The sequence below is a fragment of the Cololabis saira genome, chromosome 4 (genome assembly GCF_033807715.1).
Source record: "Cololabis saira isolate AMF1-May2022 chromosome 4, fColSai1.1, whole genome shotgun sequence".
Lineage (NCBI taxonomy): Eukaryota > Metazoa > Chordata > Actinopteri > Beloniformes > Belonidae > Cololabis > Cololabis saira.
This window is the reverse complement of record NC_084590.1, coordinates 6,675,672-6,697,141: the sequence shown is the minus strand read 5'-3', so window position 1 is coordinate 6,697,141 and position 21,470 is coordinate 6,675,672. Positions and strand designations below refer to the sequence as shown.

At 44.1% G+C, this 21,470-nt stretch overlaps 2 protein-coding genes across 2 annotated transcripts; one reads left to right on the top strand and one right to left on the bottom strand.

Annotated features, from left to right (window-relative positions):
* The first annotated feature begins 694 nt into the window (after positions 1-694).
* On the top strand, positions 695-7,474 carry LOC133442220 (carotenoid-cleaving dioxygenase, mitochondrial-like). Its single transcript, XM_061720173.1, has 12 exons — positions 695-735; positions 846-1,040; positions 1,118-1,329; positions 1,414-1,529; positions 1,675-1,777; positions 1,897-2,025; positions 2,117-2,277; positions 3,679-3,846; positions 5,062-5,199; positions 5,288-5,470; positions 6,169-6,279; positions 7,280-7,474. The coding sequence occupies exons 1-12, from the start codon at positions 695-697 to the stop codon at positions 7,394-7,396; spliced, it is 1,674 nt and encodes a 557-aa protein (XP_061576157.1). The 3' UTR covers positions 7,397-7,474.
* A 2,069-nt stretch (positions 7,475-9,543) lies between these two features.
* On the bottom strand, positions 9,544-19,676 carry LOC133442196 (testis-expressed protein 12-like). The gene is made up of 4 exons (XM_061720144.1): positions 19,593-19,676; positions 15,230-15,335; positions 10,673-10,763; positions 9,544-9,721 (listed from the first exon to the last, which is right to left on the bottom strand). Exons 1-4 carry the CDS (start codon positions 19,674-19,676, stop codon positions 9,577-9,579), a joined length of 426 nt encoding a protein of 141 aa, XP_061576128.1. The 3' UTR covers positions 9,544-9,576.
* Positions 19,677-21,470: the final 1,794 nt, after the last annotated feature.

Here is a 21,470-nt window from a genome sequence, read left to right as displayed (position 1 = left end):
CAATATTGTCAACATGTACAAGCCCCCTAGTACCTACTGGGATTTAGAGGTCCTACCCCACCCAGCCATCTATGTGGGGGACTTCAACAGCCACCACCTTGACTGGGGATACCCAGTAGTGGATAGTGATGGAGAGGCACTCTCAGACTGGGTATCTAGAAAAATGACCTTGCTCGGTCCCCTTGATCGATTCTGCAAGGAAAGGACTGTGAACCTGGTGGATTTTACCGTGTGGCGAGCAGGGATGGGGTCCTCATTTCATTACTGCACTCAATTAAACGCAACGAGAACAAAAACATTCACCAATGCTTTCATTCTTCCAGAAATAGAAGGTTGCAAAAACAGATATTAAAGGATGTGTTGTGTGCAGCTATTACCATTAAAAAAAAATCCCTCTAGCAACTTTTCTGCTTTCAAAATCTTACAAATATGAATCTTTGAAGTGAGATAAAGAGCTATTTGTGATAAGCTTGCTCAGTCAAGCGATTATCTCAGTTATCACTTTGGTTATCTTGTGATCCCGCTGTACGCCTGTGTTGTACAGGCTTACACAAGCACAAACTGATCGCTGCATCCAGGCCTGCCCATCTCCCGGGGCGTCGACGTCTGGAGGATGGTATAAAACTGCAAGCCCATCCCGGGGAAACAGCAGCACTAAAAGAAAGGGACGGCTACAGAACACGCAACCACCAGCATGGACACCATCAAACACCAGAAGATGGGCACTAAAGGTAAGCACTATCCCATCGGACCGGAACTTTGGCTGTTTGACTTCTTCTGAACAGGGATGTCTTTTGAAAGTCATCTTGCATGTTTTAAGACTGACAACTTTTTTCTGCAACAGTCAAAAAATCCAAGTCCAGAAAGACCATCAGCCACTTCACAGATGTGCACGGTCTGCCTTGCATTGAGAAGATTGTGACTTCAGTGCAGGAAACTCCTGAGCCCATCAGCACCCACATAACGGGCTCAATCCCAAACTGGATCAAGGGGAACTTCCTGAGGAATGGGCCGGGGAAGTTTGAGATCGGTAACCAGAGGTGGGAACACCGTCTCAAATGTTTATCAAATGTACCACAGACGGTTACAAAGCTCACGTTTCCTCTATACTCCCCAGGTTTAATCACTGGTTCGATGGGATGGCTCTCCTGCACCAGTTCAAAATATCTGATGGTCAGGTGACTTATAAAAGTCGCTTCCTATCAAGCGACAGTTACCAATCCAACAAGGAGCACAATCGTATTATGGTGTCTGAGTTTGGGACCATCACTATGCCAGACCCTTGCAAGAACTTCTTTCAGCGTTTTCTGTCTAGATTTGAGTTACCGAGTGAGTTTTCCCCTACAAGTGCATGAAAACCAAGCAGACTTTTCCCGCTGCATTGCCATGTTGACGTGTGATCTGTCCTTCCAGAGGCCTCGGACAATGCCAACGTCAGTTTTGTCAACTACAAGGGCGATTACTACGTCAGCACAGAGACCAACATCATGCACAAGGTGGATCCAGAGAACCTGGAGACAAAACAGAAGGTACAGTAGCACAACATTCAGTGAAGCTTTATTGACACGACTGCTGTGGAAAGTCCTCAACAAGTGGAAAAACAACCTGGATTTATGACAGGCTTGCCGGCCACTGTCAGTCTCCACACTCATCTGATGAATTTGTCTTCATTAGGTGGACTGGACCAACTTTATTGCTGTGAATGGAGCGACTGCACACCCTCACACTGAGCCTGATGGAACCACGTACAACATGGGGAACTCCTACACTCCTAAAGGTATTTTAAAAAGGCACTATGGTATGAAAAACATGTGAAATATGTGTGAAATAGCATTTCAGGGCTTGAAACAAGGCAGCTAAGCTTCACGAGGGAACTAACAGCATCTTCACCAACAGGAGCATACTACAAAATCATCCGAGTGCCCCCAAGCAAGAAAGAAGAGGATGAAACCCTGGAGGGAGCCACAGTGCTGTGCTCGATAGCTTCAGGGGACAAGACCAAACCCTCCTACTACCACAGCTTTGGTGAGCTGCTCATCCTTCCTGGTTACAGCAGCAGCTGGATTAACCCTCTCCGGATCTTGAAACTAATCCGGGCATCTCCATCCTTTTGTAGCGATGTCTGAGAACTACGTGGTGTTCATCGAGCAGCCAATCAAGATGGACCTGCTGAAAATTGCGACAGGCAAGCTGACAGGCAAAAGCATCAGTGACGGCTTCTCCTGGGACCCAAAACTCAACACCATCTTCCACCTCGTTCACAAACACACTGGACAGGTACGGCTCAAACTCGGACCCTCACTTCTTAGGCCTGGGATATACTTGCTGTTGGTGCTTGCGTTCACGTCCGTTCACGTGTGCACCACCAACCGCAACGTCGCTCACGTAGTACATGAGGAGAGCGCGTCGTACCGGTGGTGACCGATAGGGGGCAGTAAGCAGAGCAACAGTTGGAAAAGTGATTAAATATTGAGTAGCAGTGGTAGTAGCAGTAACAGATTAGAACAACAAACAAGTTAACATGACACCATTGGATGATGTAGGAGATTATAACATTGCTTTGGTTGCATCTCGGCAAAGGAAACGGCGCCAGCGACACCAGCTGGTACCGGGACCAGCTGGTATCAGACCGTGACCGGGACCAGCTGGTATCAGACGGGGACCGGGACCAGCTGGTACCGGGAGCAGCTGGTACCAGACCGGGACCAGCTGGTATCAGGACCGGGACCAGCTGGTATCAGACCGGGACCAGCTGGTATCAGACCAGGACCAGCTGGTATCAGGACCGGGACCAGCTGGTATCAGACCGGGACCAGCTGGTATCAGACCGGGACCAGCTGGTATCAGGACCGGGACCAGCTGGTATCAGGACCGGGACCAGCTGGTATCAGACCGGGACCAGCTGGTACCAGACCGGGACCAGCTGGTATCAGACCGGGACCAGCTGGTATCAGACCAGGACCAGCTGGTATCAGGACCGGGACCAGCTGGTATCAGGACCGGGACCAGCTGGTATCAGACCAGGACCAGCTGGTACCAGACCGGGACCAGCTGGTATCAGACCAGGACCAGCTGGTACCAGACCGGGACCAGCTGGTATCAGACCGGGACCAGCTGGTATCAGGACCGGGACCAGCTGGTATCAGACCGGGACCAGCGCCACTCACGGCCAGAGCCAGAACTGCAGGTCACGTACGCGTTCAGTGTCTTTTTGAGAACGTGCATGTCGACGCATCAAATGAACGCAGGATACGTGTGGCGGCCATGATGCGTACGCGGTCAGAACTGCAAGTATATCTCAAGCTTTATGGCGCTTTTCCACTAGTACCTACTCAGCACGAGTCCACTCCACTTCCACGTTTGTTTTTTCTCCACCAGGGGTCTAACGTGCCAAGTAGATACTTTTTCTGTAACTATTCTGCCGAGGTTCTAAGCGTCGGGCTGTATCTGACATCATCACACTACAGGCCACCGATTGGTCGGGGGGTTGGCCGAATCGCACAATCGAGTACATCACAGCAGCTTCACTCCAACATCCTACTTATGATCTGGGTATTGAAAATAAACTAGGGCAAGGCGAGTCGAGTCAGGCTGAGTAGGTACTAGTGGAAAAGCACCATTAAGGAAGCGCCAAACAACGCACTTCTAAACGTTTTCATCCCTGCTTCTTCACTTCAGCTGAGCCCCATCAAGTATCTGGCCAAGCCGCTGTCGACCTTCCACCAGATCAACGCTTACGAGGAGGGAGGCTTCTTGACCATAGACATGTGCGCTTCAGATGACGGTCAGGCAATCTCCAACTACAACATCCAGAACCTGCGCAAGTCTGGAGAAGCTCTTGATGAGGTAAACAAGTCAAGACCGGCTTACACCGTTGTACCGTCAAAAACCTGGACCGACCGGTTGAAGCAGAGGACCTTTGCAAGGTGGGCTTTGCAGGTCCCTACACCTCTGTTCAACAGGGTTGCAAAGTGACAGAACGGTTATAGTCCATGTTCCAGACCAGATATCAGCACCACTCAAGGTGACCAAACTTACTTATGATTTTTGAACAGATCCATGTCTGTAGATGATATTCTGGTATAATAACCTTCCTGAGTGGCAGCTGGATCATAGTTATCAGCTCATGAAGTTACCAGCCCCTTCAGGTTAATTGATGATTCTAAATTGGGTGTATTATACATTTCCTGAATCCTTATGGTCCTGTGAGTATTCTAGTTTTTGTATTTTCTTTTTTTTTTTTTTTGTATTTTGTGTCTCTAATGTTTATAAAACTAAGCTGGTTCTTTATCTCATTGTGGTTCCTTTATGTCGTGTATTTGCATGATAAAGATCAGTTTGTGACATTAGCCTAGTCTAGTGGCTGTTATAGTTTCATAGGAGTCTAATGATGCTCTTCTAGTTTAAGGCTCACAATGACCTGTAACAATGATATAGTAGGGGGTATATTATACATTTCCTGTATCCCTATAGTCCTGTCAGTATTCCAGTTTTTGTATTTTGTGTCTCTGTTGTTCCTAGATGACACAGGGATAAAAGATAGTATATCATGTAGGCGAAAATTGTGTAAAAATGTGTGTTATTTATAGTTTAAAGAGCTGCAGTGACCTCTATGTTGGTCAGAAAGATTCACATCTTAGCTTGAATGAATGCTTAAAAGGTTTCCTTTAAAATAACACCAAAGACAATATTGTAAAACATTGACAGATATCCTTACATGAGTGTAAACCAGGATATGCAGCAGCATCTAAAATGTAATTTTCTGAACTTCATGAGCTGATAACTATGATCCAGCTGCCACTCAGGAAGGTTATCATATAAAATATCATCTATAGTCATGGATCTTTTCAAAAATCATAAGTAAGTTTGGTCACCTTGAGTGGTGCTGACAAGTGAAATGTTGGGCTCTGGCCCCTGGACTATTACAAATGTTTTGGAAACTTGTGAAAAATTAAATATACGGGAATTAATGCATGTATAGCGTGTTGTAATTTGTCGTGTGGATTGTACAAACGATCCGCACATGGAGCATGAAGATGTTGACTCACGTGTCCTCCGTAGGTGTATAACACCTTGTGTAGAACCTTCCCCCGGCGTTTCGTGCTGCCTCTCAACATCGAGCAGGCTACGCCGTACAACATGGACCTGAACGAGCTCCCAGACAGCACCGCCACCTGTGTCAGAACCGGCAAGAACAAGGTAAACGAGGCTGAACACGCCCACGTATGTCACCGGGAGGAACATCTCCAAATAACACAGTGTTTACATTTTTCTCTTTTCTTTGCAGGTGTTCTGCACCCATGAGGATCTCCATGAGGAGGATCTCCATCGCTATGGTGGTCTGGAGTTCCCCCAGATCAACTATGGCAGGTACAACACCCATCACTACCGTTACTTCTACAGCTGTGGCTTCAGACACCTGGTAGGAGACACCCTGATCAAGATGGACATCCAGGGAAAACAGATGAAGGTGAGCTGCCCTTCTGTTCAGAGTGAGGGAGAGAAGTAGAAAACTGAAAGAAAGCGGTGACTGTCCGGTACTCGTTTCCATGCATCAATAACCCTTTTAAAACCCGAATATTGACAATAACCCAAATTTGCACGGCCATGTAAACACCAATAACCCCTTTGAATAACCAGAAAAACCCCAATATGACCCCTGTGTTAGTCCTTTTAAAACCCGAATATTGGGTCATGTAAACGCCAAACGGAATATCCCCATCAAACGGAACATGAATTTGTTTTCTGCACATGCTCTGTTCACAAGGAATCCTGGTCTTTTGAGTCCAGGAAGTTCTTCTAAACACGGAGAAACACAAGACCAGGAGGAGACTAATCACTTCATAAATGTAATGAAGGATATGAACATTTCTGCATTTGTAGAAGGTAGAAAGTGCCGGGATAACAAGATTTACAAGAAGATGAGCGAAAAGTTGGCCGAAGCAGCATTTGTTTTGAATTTGGATACAGGAAGAAGAAGCAGAAATGACGGTAATTGCGTCATCACGTTCTCCGTGCGTCGCTGGTTTGATCCAGATATCCCAAATGATTAATTACCATGTAAACGGAATATTCTGAATGTTTCTGTAACCGGAAAATTAGCAATAACCCGAATTTTGACTGCATGTAAACGTAGTCAATGCCATGTCTGAAGTGTTTTTCCTTCAGGTGTGGGAACATCCTGGTCTGTATCCCTCCGAGCCGGTCTTTGTACCCTCCCCCGATGGAGCAGAGGAGGACGATGGGGTTGTGCTGTCCGTGGTCGTCACTCCAAACAAGGTCAGGCAAGCTCCCGCGTCTTGGAAAGGGGACTGATTTAGGACAATTTTTTGACAAGGGGGGATGGGGAGGAGGCACGTTGGTACAGCTGGTAGTGCAGCCGTCTCACAGCTAGAGGGTCCTGGGTTCAATTCCCGCCGGGGACACTGTGGGCGCTGAAGTGCGTGTTAAGTTTCCTCCATGAATTCAGTGCCCACACCCTGGGTGGGGTTGGTGAAAGGGCCTTTCTGTGTGGAGTTTGCATGTTCTCCACATGTTCCCTTGGGTAGCTAATGGCCACGGTTACATGATGTTTTTTAATTCGGAATTAATTATTCCGAATTAAACTATTTTCCTTCGAGTTTACATGGAAATAGTAATTCCGAATTGAGCTTTCTCCAATTCCTCTACAGGTCTGGGGGTTGGGAAGGTTCTGATTGGATAGGGGGGGACCGGAAGTTACGTCTACCGGAATAAAAACAAACTTAGCTGCTACAACTTTGAAAAACTTAAAAAATGTTTATGTTTCCTGTTTCCATCTGTTCTTTTAATAATTTCCAGGTCCTCCAAGCTATTTATTAAATAAATGGTCTCTGCTCTTGACCAGCGTTTACTGCTGCTGCCATCTTGAAACTTTGTTTGGAAAACCAGCCCAGCGTGGAATATAAGCGTCATGGAGACAGACGGGCGAGGGAACAAGCAGAAAGAAAGACCGGAATTAATTTAATTCGGAATGAGTGTAGACATGATCGCAGAATAATTCTATTCAGATTTAAAATCGGAAAAAACCAGACACTTACTTTGGAATTAAGTTTAATTCGGAATGGCCATTTTCATTGGGAATTAGGTAGGCCCTCCCGGGTTTGGTAGAGGGAGCAATGCCCAGGACTGACTTAGGTAGGAACACTGGGTGATAAAATGGGAAAAAGAATTGGGATAAAAATGTAAAAAAAAATAAAAACAAAGGATTAACAAGGGGGGCACAGACCTGACAAGATGCCCTCTGGTTGTTTTGTTCCAGGACAAGAGTACGTTCCTCCTGGTTTTGGATGCAAAGACGTTTGAGGAGCTGGGCCGGGCCGAGGTTCCGGTCAACATCCCATACGGCTTCCACGGAGCGTTCAGCGCCATCGCTTAGACGTGTGGACGCAGCAAGACATGTGCGGTCACGTGGGGTCGCTGTGACTGTAAATATCTGCTGTTGTCTCATGATAAATTTGGGGTAACTGTGGGAAACCAGATTGCACACTAAGACTTTCTCCCTTTGTATTTGGATCAAAGAGCTTCAATTTAAGCATGTTTACGCTTCAACCGGCTTATGTAGTGAAGTAGGAAGCATCTACTGCTGCGTTTTCATGTATTACTCCACCTACATGCAGTGTTGCTTATGTCTCAGTGTGACTCCAGTATAAAGTTAAGAGGGTTTTAGGGTTCAGGAAGTTAAGGAAAAACTGTTTTTATTGGCAAATCAGTTTGAAAAAGTCATGAGTGAAATGTACAGCTGGGCCAAACGGCTAAATTTGGGGGAAAGTTGATGGTGTATAGATGATGACGTACATTTTCGAACGCATTCTTAAGCCACTGTAAATACTCTAAATAAAACAAAACTGTAACTAAACTCCTGTTTTACATGTTTGGGGGTACCACATGAGTCGTTCTGAGCATTATCGCCAACCAGAGGTTGGTAATATGCAACAGAATCACAGACTGCACAGAAAGTGTATTTTGGTGGCACCACATGACCTACAAACTTGCACCTTACTTGCATATTAAGCCCAGCTTAGCTCCGCATTATTTGCAAGACTTGATAGTGCCTTATGTTCCTGGCAGAGCTCTCCGTTCTCGGAGTGCAGGTTTACTCGTAGTTCCTAGAGTATCTAAATGTAGATTTGAAGGACGGTCTTCTGCTATCAGGCACCATTACTATGGAACCAACTTCCAATCTGGGTTAAGGAGGCTGACACCACCTCCACCTTTAAAACTAAACTTAAAACCTTTCTGTTTAGTAAACCTCTAGTTAGTGTTAGTAAACCTCTAGTTAGTGTTAGTAAACCTCTAGTTAGTGTTAGTAAACCTCTAGTTGGTGTTAGTAAACCTCTAGTTAGTGTTAGTAAACCTCTAGTTAGTGTTAGTAAACCTCTAGTTAGTGTTAGTAAACCTCTAGTTGGTGTTAGTAAACCTCTAGTTAGTGTCAGTAAACCTCTAGTCTTTAGTAAACCTCTAGTTGAAGTTAGTAAACCTCTAGTTGGTGTTAGTAAACCTCTAGTTGGTGTTAGTAAACCTCTAGTTAGTGTTAGTAAGCCTCTAGGTAGTGTAAGTAAACCTCTAGTTAGTGTTAGTAAACCTCTAGTTAGTGTTAGTAAACCTCTAGTTAGTGTTAGTAAACCTCTAGTTAGTATTTAGTAAACCTCTAGTTAGTGTTAGTAAACCTCTAGTTAGTGTTAGTAAACCTCTAGTTAGTATTTAGTAAACCTCTAGTTAGTGTTAGTAAACCTCTAGTTAGTGTTAGTAAACCTCTAGTTGGTGTTTAGTAAACCTCTAGTTGGTGTCAGTAAACCTCTAGTTGGTGTTTAGTAAACCTCTAGTGTTAGTAAACCTCTAGTTGGTGTCAGTAAACCTCTAGTTAGTGTAAACTCTAGTGTGTTAGAGTCAGTAGTCATAGCTGCAGCTATAGAACAAGACTAATAGTTAGTTTCAAACATAGCTTCATGATATGCTGCTATAGGCCTCTGCTGCAGGGGGACACCAACATGATCCACTGGGCGGTGCCTCTCACCCTTCTTCTCTTCCATTTTCATTTATTAATTACAAGTATTTCATAGCCATCATTGTTCATCGTTCTTGTAGTTTTTCTCAGGATCGTGGATGCAGATTTTTCTCCAACTAGGGGAGTTTTTACCTGCCATTGTTTATGTTATGTTTATGTAAAACTTCTGTTGTAAAAGACGCTATATAAATAAAATTGAATTTTTGTTTTGCAAAATACTAGGATCGGATGTTTTCATTCTACTTATACAAAATAAATTAGATAAAAAGATGAGACTCCTTCATATTTCCTGTTTCTACTGTGTGTGAAGGAAGAAACGTTGTAAATAAAACACCATCTGCTGTGTCATCAGACACAAGCACAGCGTGAGTGATGCTAAGAAGAGTCAAAGAGATGAAATGTTTTTCTACCCATGTAACCTTTATTGAACCAAGAGTGAATAACAGCATGCGTTCCCTGCTAGGTAACGGGTGTAGTAGGGCCCTCCTCCAGATGGGAGTGGGAACTAGGCGGGTCACAGGAACAACCAGAGAGGGGAGGCAGAGGCTCCTCTAACCCTGCAGCTTATCAGAGATCAGAGCCAGCGTCTGCTTCAGGTGCTGCTTCTTCTCCTTCAGGTGGGACTCCAGGTTCCGAGCCTGGACCAGAAGGCCCTCCAGCTCCTTCATCTGGGTGTTGTCGCCTGCAGCTCTCTCACTGCAACAAGGGAGAGCAGGAAGTAACCAAACACGCGTCACCTTTGAGCGGTTTGTGCTGCCAGGCTTTCCCTGGATTCACACTGAAAGCGTCACAGGCGTCGGCTGCCATTCATTGTCTATGAAAGCGCTGCAAGAGGCGTCGGAGGCCACGGAGGTGTCGGAGGGGTCGGGAGCATCAATTTGAAGTTGAAAAATCTGAACTTTATGCAAATGAGCAGCTGCGACGCCGAAGCAGCGTCCAATCACAGACCGGGATTCCCAAACCAAGAAGCCTCAATGCAGATTGTACTTTCATGTTCACACAAACACACACTCATCCACATGCGTACAGGAGCAGAGCTGTCACTAACACACTTATTTTATCAAGAATTAATATATTTCATCCAGCAAACTGACATTTTTGCTGATTTGACTGCTGTTTTTACCTGAACTGCTCATGTGAAACACTAACTGATGGTTGAGGGGCTGGATGGTCCCAACGATAGTATAGTAGCAGATAGTAGTATAATTTCAAGCACTTTCAAGCACTTAAACTAAAATTCAAGCACTTTTCAGGTTTCTGACTCCCGCTCATGCTGTAGGATCACTGCTCTGTTGACGAGTGATCGATGATGAAGTATGACGTTAGATAGACGGTTTTGATGACGATTTTACTTGCACCACCCCCCCCCGGCCCCCCCTGAAGCCCCGCCCATGGTAGGAACCCTCCACCTCTGCAGCGTAGCTTGAAAGCCCCACCCACTGCAGGCATCGACAGACTTTGGCAAGCAGCGATGCAGGAGTCCTGGGCCACCACAGGAGATTTCTGACGCTTTCAGTGTGAATCCAGGGTTAGAGTTGCTCACTGCTCCACCACCCTCACATCCACCCTCACATCCACCCTCACATCCACCCTCACATCCACCCTCACATCCACCCTCAGCTACGTGAAACGGAGATGTTTGAATACCTTAAGACTTCAGCAAAGTTTGCCACCAGCATGTTGAGCTCTCTGCTTGCACCTGAGATGAGAGCACACGGACAGACGACGTCAGCATTTGCTTATATCTTCAAACCCTAACCCAACCTTCTATTCTTTACATCTCACTCCAAAAAATAAAAACGTGTGGACTGTGGAGCTCAGTGGGTTTTTAAACACACGTCTCCTGCTTGTGTATTTGCAGCAGAGCAGAGAGAATGTTCTCTGCAGGACAGACATGTACACATCCTGTTTGTTTCAGACCTCTCCGACCTGCAGTCGGTTGATACCACATCCCCTTCCTTTGACCTTCATTGCAGAAATTGTTGGGCCTTTTTTCCCCGCAACATTATTTATGTAACAAAAATGAAATAAAGAAAATAACTGAATCCCGTGGGCAACCTTTAGTACCCACTGACAGCTCATACGGGATTAAAAAGGGTCAACTGCAACCACATGCAGGTGTGCAGATGTTTATCATAGTCAGCATTACTGGTTACTGAAGCTACTCTTAAATTAAATACTTACCTGCCAGACTCTACTGCCCTTACTTTCAAACAACTTGTGCTTTTTATTATTTTACCTCTTTTCTTATCATTTTATTTTATTTGTTATTTAAGCGTCTACTTGTGATTTTTTTCAAACCGGGCAAAGTTATGGATAAGCCCTGAATACAGGCATTGTGACGTAGAATTGTCAAATTGGTTTAATTCACCACATGAATTGTTACAGATTACTTTGTAATACTGTATTTGACCCGGTCTTTGTACGTTTTGACCGTATAAAAACATAATTCTCGTCAGTTGTGTGAAATCTACAGAAGTGTATTGGGGCCAGGCAGGAGAACAATAAAAATAATATTTTAGAGGAGGAAGATTTTTTTTTTCATTATGCACTTGAGTTGAAATGTCGAGAGAAAAGTCGAAATGTCGAGATTAATGTTGAAGTACAATTTCAAGAATAAAGTCAAAATTTCGTGAAAAAAATTGAAATGTTGAGAAAAAAATGAAATGAAATGAAATTTCGACTTTATTCTTGAAATTGTATTTCAACAATATTCTCGACATTTAAACTTTTTTCTCAAAGTGCACAATAAAAAAAAATGTTCCGGTCTCAAATATTTTTTCTCCTGCATGGCCCTAATACTCTTCCGTAGAAATAAGGAAACAGGCATTGTGGCATGGAATTGTCAAAATGGTTTAATTCACCGTACAAATTGTTACAGATTACTTTTGTAATTCTGTATTTGACCCGGTCTTTGTACGTTTTGACCGTATAAAAAAGTAATTCTTGCCATTGTAAGAATGAGATGTATCTGCTGTACTCTACTGCCCTTACTTTTTAACAACTTGTGCCTTTTATTATTTTACCTCTTTTCTTATCATTTTATTTCATTTTATTTGTTATTTACTGTTTAATTGTGTCTTGGTGCTTTTAATGTTGATGTAAAGCACTTTGAATTACCTTGTGCTGTACAAATAAACTGGCCTCTGCAGTTTGCTGGTCTGGTGCATTCACATGTTGTTTAGTCCAACGACAAGATGGAAAGACATCAGCATTGGTTTAAGAGAAGCAACTAGTGCTGGGCGGAATAGCGGTCCATACCGAATACCGGTGTTTATTTTTCTTATGATATTCCGCGCCGCGCGGCGGAACGTAGCGCCGCTGGACAGTGTTTCCTCTACCACTGTATGGGCCTGGCGGGGCCGCCAGGCCAACGAGACCCCCCGCCAGGCCTATAAAATAAAAATCAATGATCATTTACGTTTAGGAGCGCCTCTGTAGCGCTGTTCTGCAACGGGAGTCAACCTGCTTCGTTGCCTAATAAATCCTGAATTATGGTTCGGCGTTAAATCGACATAGAGCCTACGCGGTAGGGTACGCGGTGACGTGCACTGTACGGCCGCTCGCTGTGTACCCTACGCCGTAGGCTCTGCGTTGGTGTAACGCAGCACCATAAATCAGCCTTAACGATGCGAGTACCGCTGCTGAGAGCGGGGGAATATTATTATACATTATGGGATGTATAGAGTTTGTAGCTAGCCAACTATGGCGCCGGGCAAAAAATGAAAAAATATCGCGGGCGACAGACAACATGATATAAAGAAATGTTTCTGCCAGGTACGTGTGTTTGTGTTTGCATGTGACGCTGCAGGGAAGCTTGAAGGAAAACACAGCCCGACGACACACCATGCGTCCGCGGGGTCCTAGCGCCGGCACACGTGAGGCCATGCAAACCTGTATTTATACTAGTGTGAACATTAATGTTTTTCTACAATATTTCCTCCTCATGACAGTAAAATAGGCCATTCTAAGCCAATTTACTGCAGCAATTCCTTTCCAAATCATTAGAAAATGTGGTTAACACCCAGTTGTGCATGAAAAAAAAAAATACCGTGATATACCGTGAAACCGATATAATTTTGAAAAATACCGTGATATACAGTTTTGGTCATACCGCCCAGCACTAGAAGCAACTGTTACTGAAAACTAATCTGGAAAGGGTTATAAAATTATTTCTGAACAATTTGGAGTTCTGCTTGGAATCTGTGGCGAGTGAGCTGGAAAGTGCTGATTGTCCTTCTGGGAGACGTCAACGCTGACGGGGGGAATAGCTACCTGAGAGGGTAGAGCCATATGAAATCCGTTTTATTTTTTGCCCAATTCCGTTTTATTTTTTCTCAAATTCCGTTTTTTCCATTTTAATATTTCTGAATTCTGTATTTTGCTTTTTATCGTCATTTTTACCATTAAAAAAAGTGTCTGGTAAGTGGAAATGAATAAATGTCCACAATTTAATATAACAGTCCATTTAATGTTTAAAGTGCCTGAAATTAGTGAAATACTGTTCAATTACATTTTAAAGAGAAATAATAAATAATAAACACTCCACCTCAGAGTTTTGTTATAAAAATAACATAAAGTGCACAAATGAACAACAATAATGCATCAAACTATGCAACAATGCAGGCAGCAACTTAAATATTTAAGTTAAATATTAACACTGTATAGCAGGGGTATTCAACTTTAAGAGGTCCATTTAGAGAAAATTTACTCAAGCGAAGGTCCAGAACATCATAATATATATGTTTATATATATATATATATATATATATATATATATATATATATATATATATATTCAAGTAGCCTCATAGTTGTATCAACATCTGCATCTGACTGTTATATTAAAAAAAGTACATATTTGCAACTTAACATGTGTAACTTTAATTACACATATTTTTCTCTCTTAAAAATAAAATAGATTTTATTTTATTTCAAATGCTATCTTATTTTATTTATTTACCAGCAGTTTGAATTTCCCCTTTTCTTTGTTAATTGTCTCAACACATTTTTATAATAAATTAATATAAACACATCTTAACAATTGAACAGTTTTGCAGTTTTTCTTTCTTCCCCTGTAATAATCTTTGCGGCCCACTAGATGGCGCTCGCGGCCCAAGTGTGGGCCGCGGCCCTATGGTTAAGAATCACTGCGTCGTTTCGTTCTCGGGCAGCGATCCTCCCTGCTTGCAGTGTTTCACTAGAAACGGTCGTAGCTTCTTAAGCTTGTTCAAAGGGATATCAGACTCGGCGCAAACAGCCTAAGTCTTGCAGGGCTGGTGTGCTTTGAGAAGCACGTTGTTTTTCCTTGTTCCTTACATGGCTTTTGGAGGCTATGTGATCGTCGCACGTGTTTTTTCGAGTCCAGTCCACCGTATGTTGACAATATTTACAAAAAAGCTTGTTGCCTGATGCATAGAAGTCAGCGTACTGCTCTGCTCTGTATGTAGCACTTAGCGTGGAGTTCCGTAACTTTTTTGCAGACCCTAGAGGGGAGGGAGCCGCTCGCTTGGATGTCATTGTTTTTTGTGGAGCACTGTGGAAGTGGAAGTACACGCCCGTACCATTTTATTGTGAAAATCAGAGAGCTCTGTTTCCGCCCTAACACACAGCACAACTGCATGGAGGACGCTGGTCAGTTATCTTAACTCACATAAACACATTGAACATCCTGTTAAACCTTCAAATTAAAATGTAAAACCATTTGACGATCATGATGTAAACAGCAGCACGTGTGTGTTGTGTATATGCGCGTTCGCGTGCGTGGCTTAAGCTCGCTCCACCGTCTTCACTTGATTTCTAATGTTCCATTTTCTCCCGAAAACTGAATTTAAACCCAGATTAGGGCCAATTCTGTAATATTCCGCGTTTTATTCTAATTCCATTTTTATTGGTCATTTCCGCGATTCCGTCCGCGATTCCGTTAACACGGATTTCATATGGCTCTATGAGAGGGCGGGATTGGGCCTCTGTTGTGTTTTGATGTTGGACCAGAACAAGCCCCATGTTGGAACATCAGGGGTCCAGGGGTGGATCCCCTGATGTTGGGATTCCCCCGGATGAGAGGGAGGAGGAGGCCGGGGGCGTCACATCTCTATTACATCTTTTTTTTTAAAAATAAAACAATAAAACCCGACATAGGATAGGAGGGGGGCTACTTGGCCGTACGTTTTTAAAGCAGAAATATGTTGTGGGGCTCCGTACCTGCAGCTGCAGCTGCGAATGCACCTGCTGAGTCCACGGTTGAGGTTTGAGGAGTCTTTTTCTTTGTAGGTGGAGATTTGCCTTCATTTGAAAGTGTACACTCCATCTGTTACGAAGGAGAGGAGACACAACCACACCACCACATTATTTACACAACCACACCACCACATTATTTAACAATCTAAAATTGTATGTTTATGAAGCCAGCTCAAACGGGAGAGTCTCAAAAGCACAACAGCAATAAAACATGACTCCATCCATTCCTTCTCTAAAGCCGGGCAGACACTGTGCGATTGTCGACTCGTTTTGAACCGATTTTCCACCTGTGCGACTATTTTTTGGATCGGGCCGGATTTCAACCCAATCGTTGGTCGTGCCTCGTGTAGTAAACGTGGGGTAACGACGAGATATTAAAACCTCACGACGAGAGATTAAGACCTCACGACGAGAGAGTAACACCTCACGACGAGAGATTAAGACCTCACGACGAGATATTAAGACCTCACGACGAGAGATTAAAACCTCACGACGAGATATTAAGACCTCACGACGAGAGATTAACACCTCACGACGAGATATTAAAACCTCACGACGAGAGATTAAGACCTCACGACGAGAGATTAACACCTCACGACGAGAGATTAACACCTCACGACGAGAGATTAACACCTCACGACGAGAGATTAACACCTCACGACGAGAGATTAAAAACTCACGACGAGAGATTAACACCTCACGACGAGAGATTAAAACCTCACGACGAGAGATTAACACCTCACGACGAGAGATTAACACCTCACGACGAGAGAGTAACACCTCACGACGAGAGAGTAACACCTCACGACGAGAGATTAACACCTCACGACGAGAGAGTAACGCCTCACGACGAGAGATTAACACCTCACGACGAGAGAGTAACACCTCACGACGAGAGAGTAACACCTCACGACGAGAGAGTAACACCTCACGATGAGAGATTAACACCTCACGACGAGAGAGTAACACCTCACGATGAGAGATTAACACCTCACGACGAGAGAGTAACACCTCACGACGAGATTAAAACCTCACGACGAGAGATTAACACCTCACGACGAGAGAGTAACACCTCACGACGAGAGAGTAACACCTCACGACGAGAGATTAACACCTCACGACGAGAGAGTAACGCCTCACGACGAGAGATTAACACCTCACGACGAGAGAGTAACACCTCACGACGAGAGAGTAACACCTCACGATGAGAGATTAACACCTCACGACGAGAGAGTAACACCTCACGACGAGATTAACACCTCACGACGAGAGAGTAACACCTCACGACGAGATTAAAACCTCACGACGAGAGATTAACACCTCACGACGAGAGAGTAACACCTCACGACGAGAGAGTAACACCTCACGACGAGAGAGTAACACCTCACGACGAGAGAGTAACACCTCACGACGAGAGAGTAACACCTCACGACGAGAGAGTAACACCTCACGACGAGAGAGTAACACCTCACGACGAGAGATTAAAACCTCCCGACGAGAGAGTAACACCTCACGACGAGAGAGTAACACCTCACGACGAGAGAGTAACACCTCACGACGAGAGATTAACACCTCACGACGAGAGAGTAACACCTCACGACGAGAGAGTAACACCTCACGACGAGAGATTAACACCTCACGATGAGAGAGTAACGCCTCACGACGAGAGAGTAACACCTCACGACGAGAGAGTAACACCTCACGACGAGAGATTAACACCTCACGACGAGAGAGTAACACCTCACGACGAGAGAGTAACACCTCACGACGAGAGATTAACACCTCACGACGAGAGAGTAACACCTCACGACGAGAGAGTAACACCTCACGACGAGAGAGTAACACCTCACGACGAGAGATTAACACCTCACGACGAGAGAGTAACACCTCACGACGAGAGAGTAACACCTCACGACGAGAGAGTAACACCTCACGACGAGAGAGTAACACCTCACGACGAGAGATTAACACCTCACGACGAGAGAGTAACACCTCACGACGAGAGAGTAACACCTCACGACGAGAGATTAACACCTCACGACGAGAGTAACACCTCACGACGAGAGAGTAACACCTCACGACGAGAGAGTAACACCTCACGACGAGAGATTAACACCTCACGACGAGAGATTAACACCTCACGACGAGAGATTAACACCTCACGACGAGAGATTAACACCTCACGACGAGAGAGTAACACCTCACGACGAGAGAGTAACACCTCCCGACGAGAGAGTAACACCTCACGACGAGAGATTAACACCTGACGACGAGAGAGTAACACCTCACGACGAGAGAGTAACACCTCACAACGAGAGAGTAACACCTCATGACGAGACATTAACACCTCACGACGAGAGATTAACACCTGACGACGAGAGAGTAACACCTCACGACGAGAGAGTAACACCTCACGACGAGAGAGTAACACCTCACGACGAGATATTAACACCTCACGACGAGAGAGTAACACCTCACGACGAGAGATTAAAACCTCCCGACGAGAGAGTAAAACCTCCCGACGAGAGAGTAACACCTCACGACGAGAGATTAACACCTCACGATGAGAGAGTAACGCCTCACGACGAGAGAGTAACACCTCACGACGAGAGAGTAACACCTCACGACGAGAGAGTAACACCTCACGACGAGAGAGTAACACCTCACGACGAGAGAGTAACACCTCACGACGAGAGAGTAACACCTCACGACGAGAGATTAACACCTCACGACGAGAGAGTAACACCTCACGACGAGAGATTAACACCTCACGACGAGAGATTAACACCTGACGACGAGAGATTAACACCTGACGACGATAGAGTAACACCTCACGACGAGAGTAACACCTCACGACGAGAGAGTAATGCCTCACGACGAGATATTAACACCTCACGACGAGAGAGTAACACCTCACGACGAGAGAGTAACACCTCACGACGAGAGAGTAACACCTCACGACGAGACATTAACACCTCAGGACGAGAGATTAACACCTCACGACGAGAGAGTAGCACCTCACGACGAGAGATTAACACCTGACGACGAGAGAGTAACACCTCACGACGAGAGAGTAACACCTCACGACGAGAGAGTAACACCTCACGACGAGATATTAACACCTCACGATGAGAGAGTAACGCCTCACGACGAGAGAGTAACACCTCACGACGAGAGAGTAACACCTCACGACGAGAGATTAACACCTCACGACGAGAGAGTAACACCTCACGACGAGAGAGTAACACCTCACGACGAGAGAGTAACACCTCACGACGAGAGAGTAACACCTCACGACGAGAGATTAACACCTCACGACGAGAGAGTAACACCTCACGACGAGAGAGTAACACCTCACGACGAGAGATTAACACCTCACGACGAGAGATTAACACCTCACGACGAGAGATTAACACCTCACGACGAGAGATTAACACCTCACGACGAGAGATTAACACCTCACGACGAGAGATTAACACCTCACGACGAGAGATTAACACCTCACGACGAGCTCACGATCACGAATCGTGTGCTCGCAAGAAAATCAAACGTGTTTGAAATCCTGGTCGCTCCTCGTGAAGGAATCTCACAGTTGAAGCAGCTACGACCCGATTTGCCTCATCCTTTCACAGAGAGCATTCACAATCTCTGATGTCACGTCAAAAACTATTATTTGTAGTTTAAAGTGTTGCAAATTCACAATACAAATCATGTTTTAATAGCAGAAAAAAAGACCGCATTTCCCACGTCTGCCCAGCCAATTCCTTGTCCAATCACGACGTTGTCTAATCTTTTTTCATGTATCACCACACAGAATGGCACAAATTGCTAAAGGCTGATTTATGGTTCCGTTACACCAACGCAGAGCCTACGGCGTAGGTTACGCGGCGACCCGCACCGTACGGTTACGCCGTCCATTTAACGCGGAACCATAATTCAGGCTTAAGGCAGCGCGTTTGTTTTTGCTGAGCATCTTCGGTGTGTTCCACTTCGGGGTTCCTCCTCTTCCACTTCTTTTTGACGTTGCAGTTCCAGTAACAGAAGTCCGACTTGAGGATTATGATCGTATAGTGTGAGCAGACGGAGCATCAGAGCATCGGGTCGTACAGTGTGAGACCATAAATCGTGGGCTGTGAACTTTTGAACTCAGCGATCTAGTTGTGCAGTTTGAGATGGGGCTGAATCAAACGATTTAGAATATCGCACAGTGTCTGCCCAGCTTAAAAGATCTCCCTGTAAGATCTCCCTACTCCCTGTAAAAGGTGGTGTTCAGAGACTTGCAGATGAGTCACTGATATGGGCGTTCTGTGCCTGGTGCTGCTCGTACCTCTTTGGGAGCGGCCTGTTTTGGTCCTGTGAGGTTGTTCACTGTCTGCTTCTTGAATGTCGGTGGTGTCAGTTTTCCTGCCATTGGACCACTATCTTTCATTACACTGCAATGATATGTCAATGAGAAATACAATATCTAAATAAATACATTTCAGTTATCACCGTAGGAGTCAAAGGGTAACAAACAATGGTTTAATTTTAACCAGTTATCTTAGTGGGCTGAATGCAAACATGCTCAAGTCAAGCGCTGAAATCAAAACAGGTGAAACAGACGTGGCGTGACCCGACCAGAGTTTACAGCCGTTACCGCAGGACTGGGCTCTAACACTAAGCCTGTGTTGAAAAAAATCAGTTTTCCCATTCTAAATCGATTCTCATATTAAATTCCTAAAAATCGATTCGTATTTTTTTTCATTATTACATTTTCGCCCGGTGAACTTTAATCCCAGTAGTCACGTCATTTAATTCAAACATGCGCTTTTGAGCTGTTGCCATTTCTTTCTTTTTTGCACTTTAAATGGATATTTAAAGGCTTATTTGAGTTATTTATTTCTTAGTTATTTATTTCATAAAAATAACTTCTGAAATTTTTTTTGTTTTTGTCCAAAAATGAATGTTTTGTTGGACACAAGAATAACTACTGCCATGTTTTTACCTTTAAATATGTTTAAAAGTATGAAAACATTAATGTTTTCAGTTATAATTGCATAAATTGTTTATATTTCATTGCTTTATATAATTTCTTGGGGTTATATTTGCATGAAATGCTAAAAACCTAATTCTCAAAAATTCGAAAATGGAAAAAAATTTTACGGAATGTGGGAAAAAACAAAACCCATTTCATAGTTCCTCTGTTTCCTCCCTGGATCTGTTTGGTAATTCTGCACCAAGATGTTTCTGAAAGCAGTTCTATCAGCATTCTGGGAGGTGATTGGTCCTTACAGCATCATTAGCTGCAATACTTGCTGTTGAATCTCAATATAATACTAGTATTAATATGTTGCAGAACTAGACAGTCATATCATTCATGCAACAGCTCAAAAACAGTTTTAATAACACTAACCCAAATCAATATCGGATCGAATCAAATCGAATCAAATCCTGATAATGGATTCTGAATCTTAAGAATCGGAATTGAATCGATTCTTGACATTTGAATGGAAACCCAGCCCTATCTAATACTACGATGTGCTGTGGGTTCCAGCATCTTCAAGGCTCAGTCCAGCTCATGTGCAACACGGATTACAACCACTTTTCAGAAAACACGTGGCTGATTCAGCTCCTGACGGTGCTGAGCTTCACAAAGCTGCTGTGGGTAAACTTGCAGATGCAGTACTCACATCGGACAATTGCTGACTGTCAGATCTGAGTCGGAGGAAAAACTGAATATTAAAGCCACTGTTATCACGTTTTTACCGAAGAGTATTAAGGCCAGGCAGGAGAAAAATAAAAATAATATTTTAGAAGAGGAAGATTTTTTTTTCATTATGCACTTCGAGAAAAAAGTCCTAATGTCGAGAAAAAAGTCGAAATGTCGTGAATAAAGTTGAAATGTTGATAAAAAAGATGAAATTTCAACTTTATTCTTGAAATTGTATTTAAACATCAATCTCAACATTTCAACTTTTTTCTCGAAGTGCACAATAAAAAAAAAATTCCCCTCTCAGATATTTTTTTCTCCTGCATGGCCCTAATACTCTTCCGTAGGGATCAGCTAATTATTGGACCTTTTAAGACCTCAGAAAGCACTCTCAACTTTTAAAAAGAAGGCAAAATATGAGCCCTTTAAAGATGGTGTGGATTCAGTCATTTCTACTCAAGAGTTTTCATTGCTTCCATCAAAGAAGTGGAGATGAGCTTTGTGAGAAACTCCGAT

What these genes read in the sequence shown, in the direction of transcription:
- LOC133442196 (XM_061720144.1), bottom strand. Translation starts at nt 19,676, where the DNA reads ATGGCAGGAAAACTGACACCACCGACATTCAAGAAGCAGACAGTGAAC. An exon ending in AACAGGCCGCTCCCAAAGAG is followed by an intron (nt 15,336 to 19,592) that starts GTACGAGCAGCA and finishes CCTTCGTAACAG; the next exon opens with ATGGAGTGTACACTTTCAAA. An exon ending in ATTCGCAGCTGCAGCTGCAG is followed by an intron (nt 10,764 to 15,229) that starts GTACGGAGCCCC and finishes TGAAGATATAAG; the next exon opens with CAAATGCTGACGTCGTCTGT.
- LOC133442220 (XM_061720173.1), top strand. Translation starts at nt 695, where the DNA reads ATGGACACCATCAAACACCAGAAGATGGGCACTAAAGGTAA. An exon ending in CTGGAGAAGCTCTTGATGAG is followed by an intron (nt 3,847 to 5,061) that starts GTAAACAAGTCA and finishes TGTCCTCCGTAG; the next exon opens with GTGTATAACACCTTGTGTAG. An exon ending in TCCAGGGAAAACAGATGAAG is followed by an intron (nt 5,471 to 6,168) that starts GTGAGCTGCCCT and finishes TTTTTCCTTCAG; the next exon opens with GTGTGGGAACATCCTGGTCT.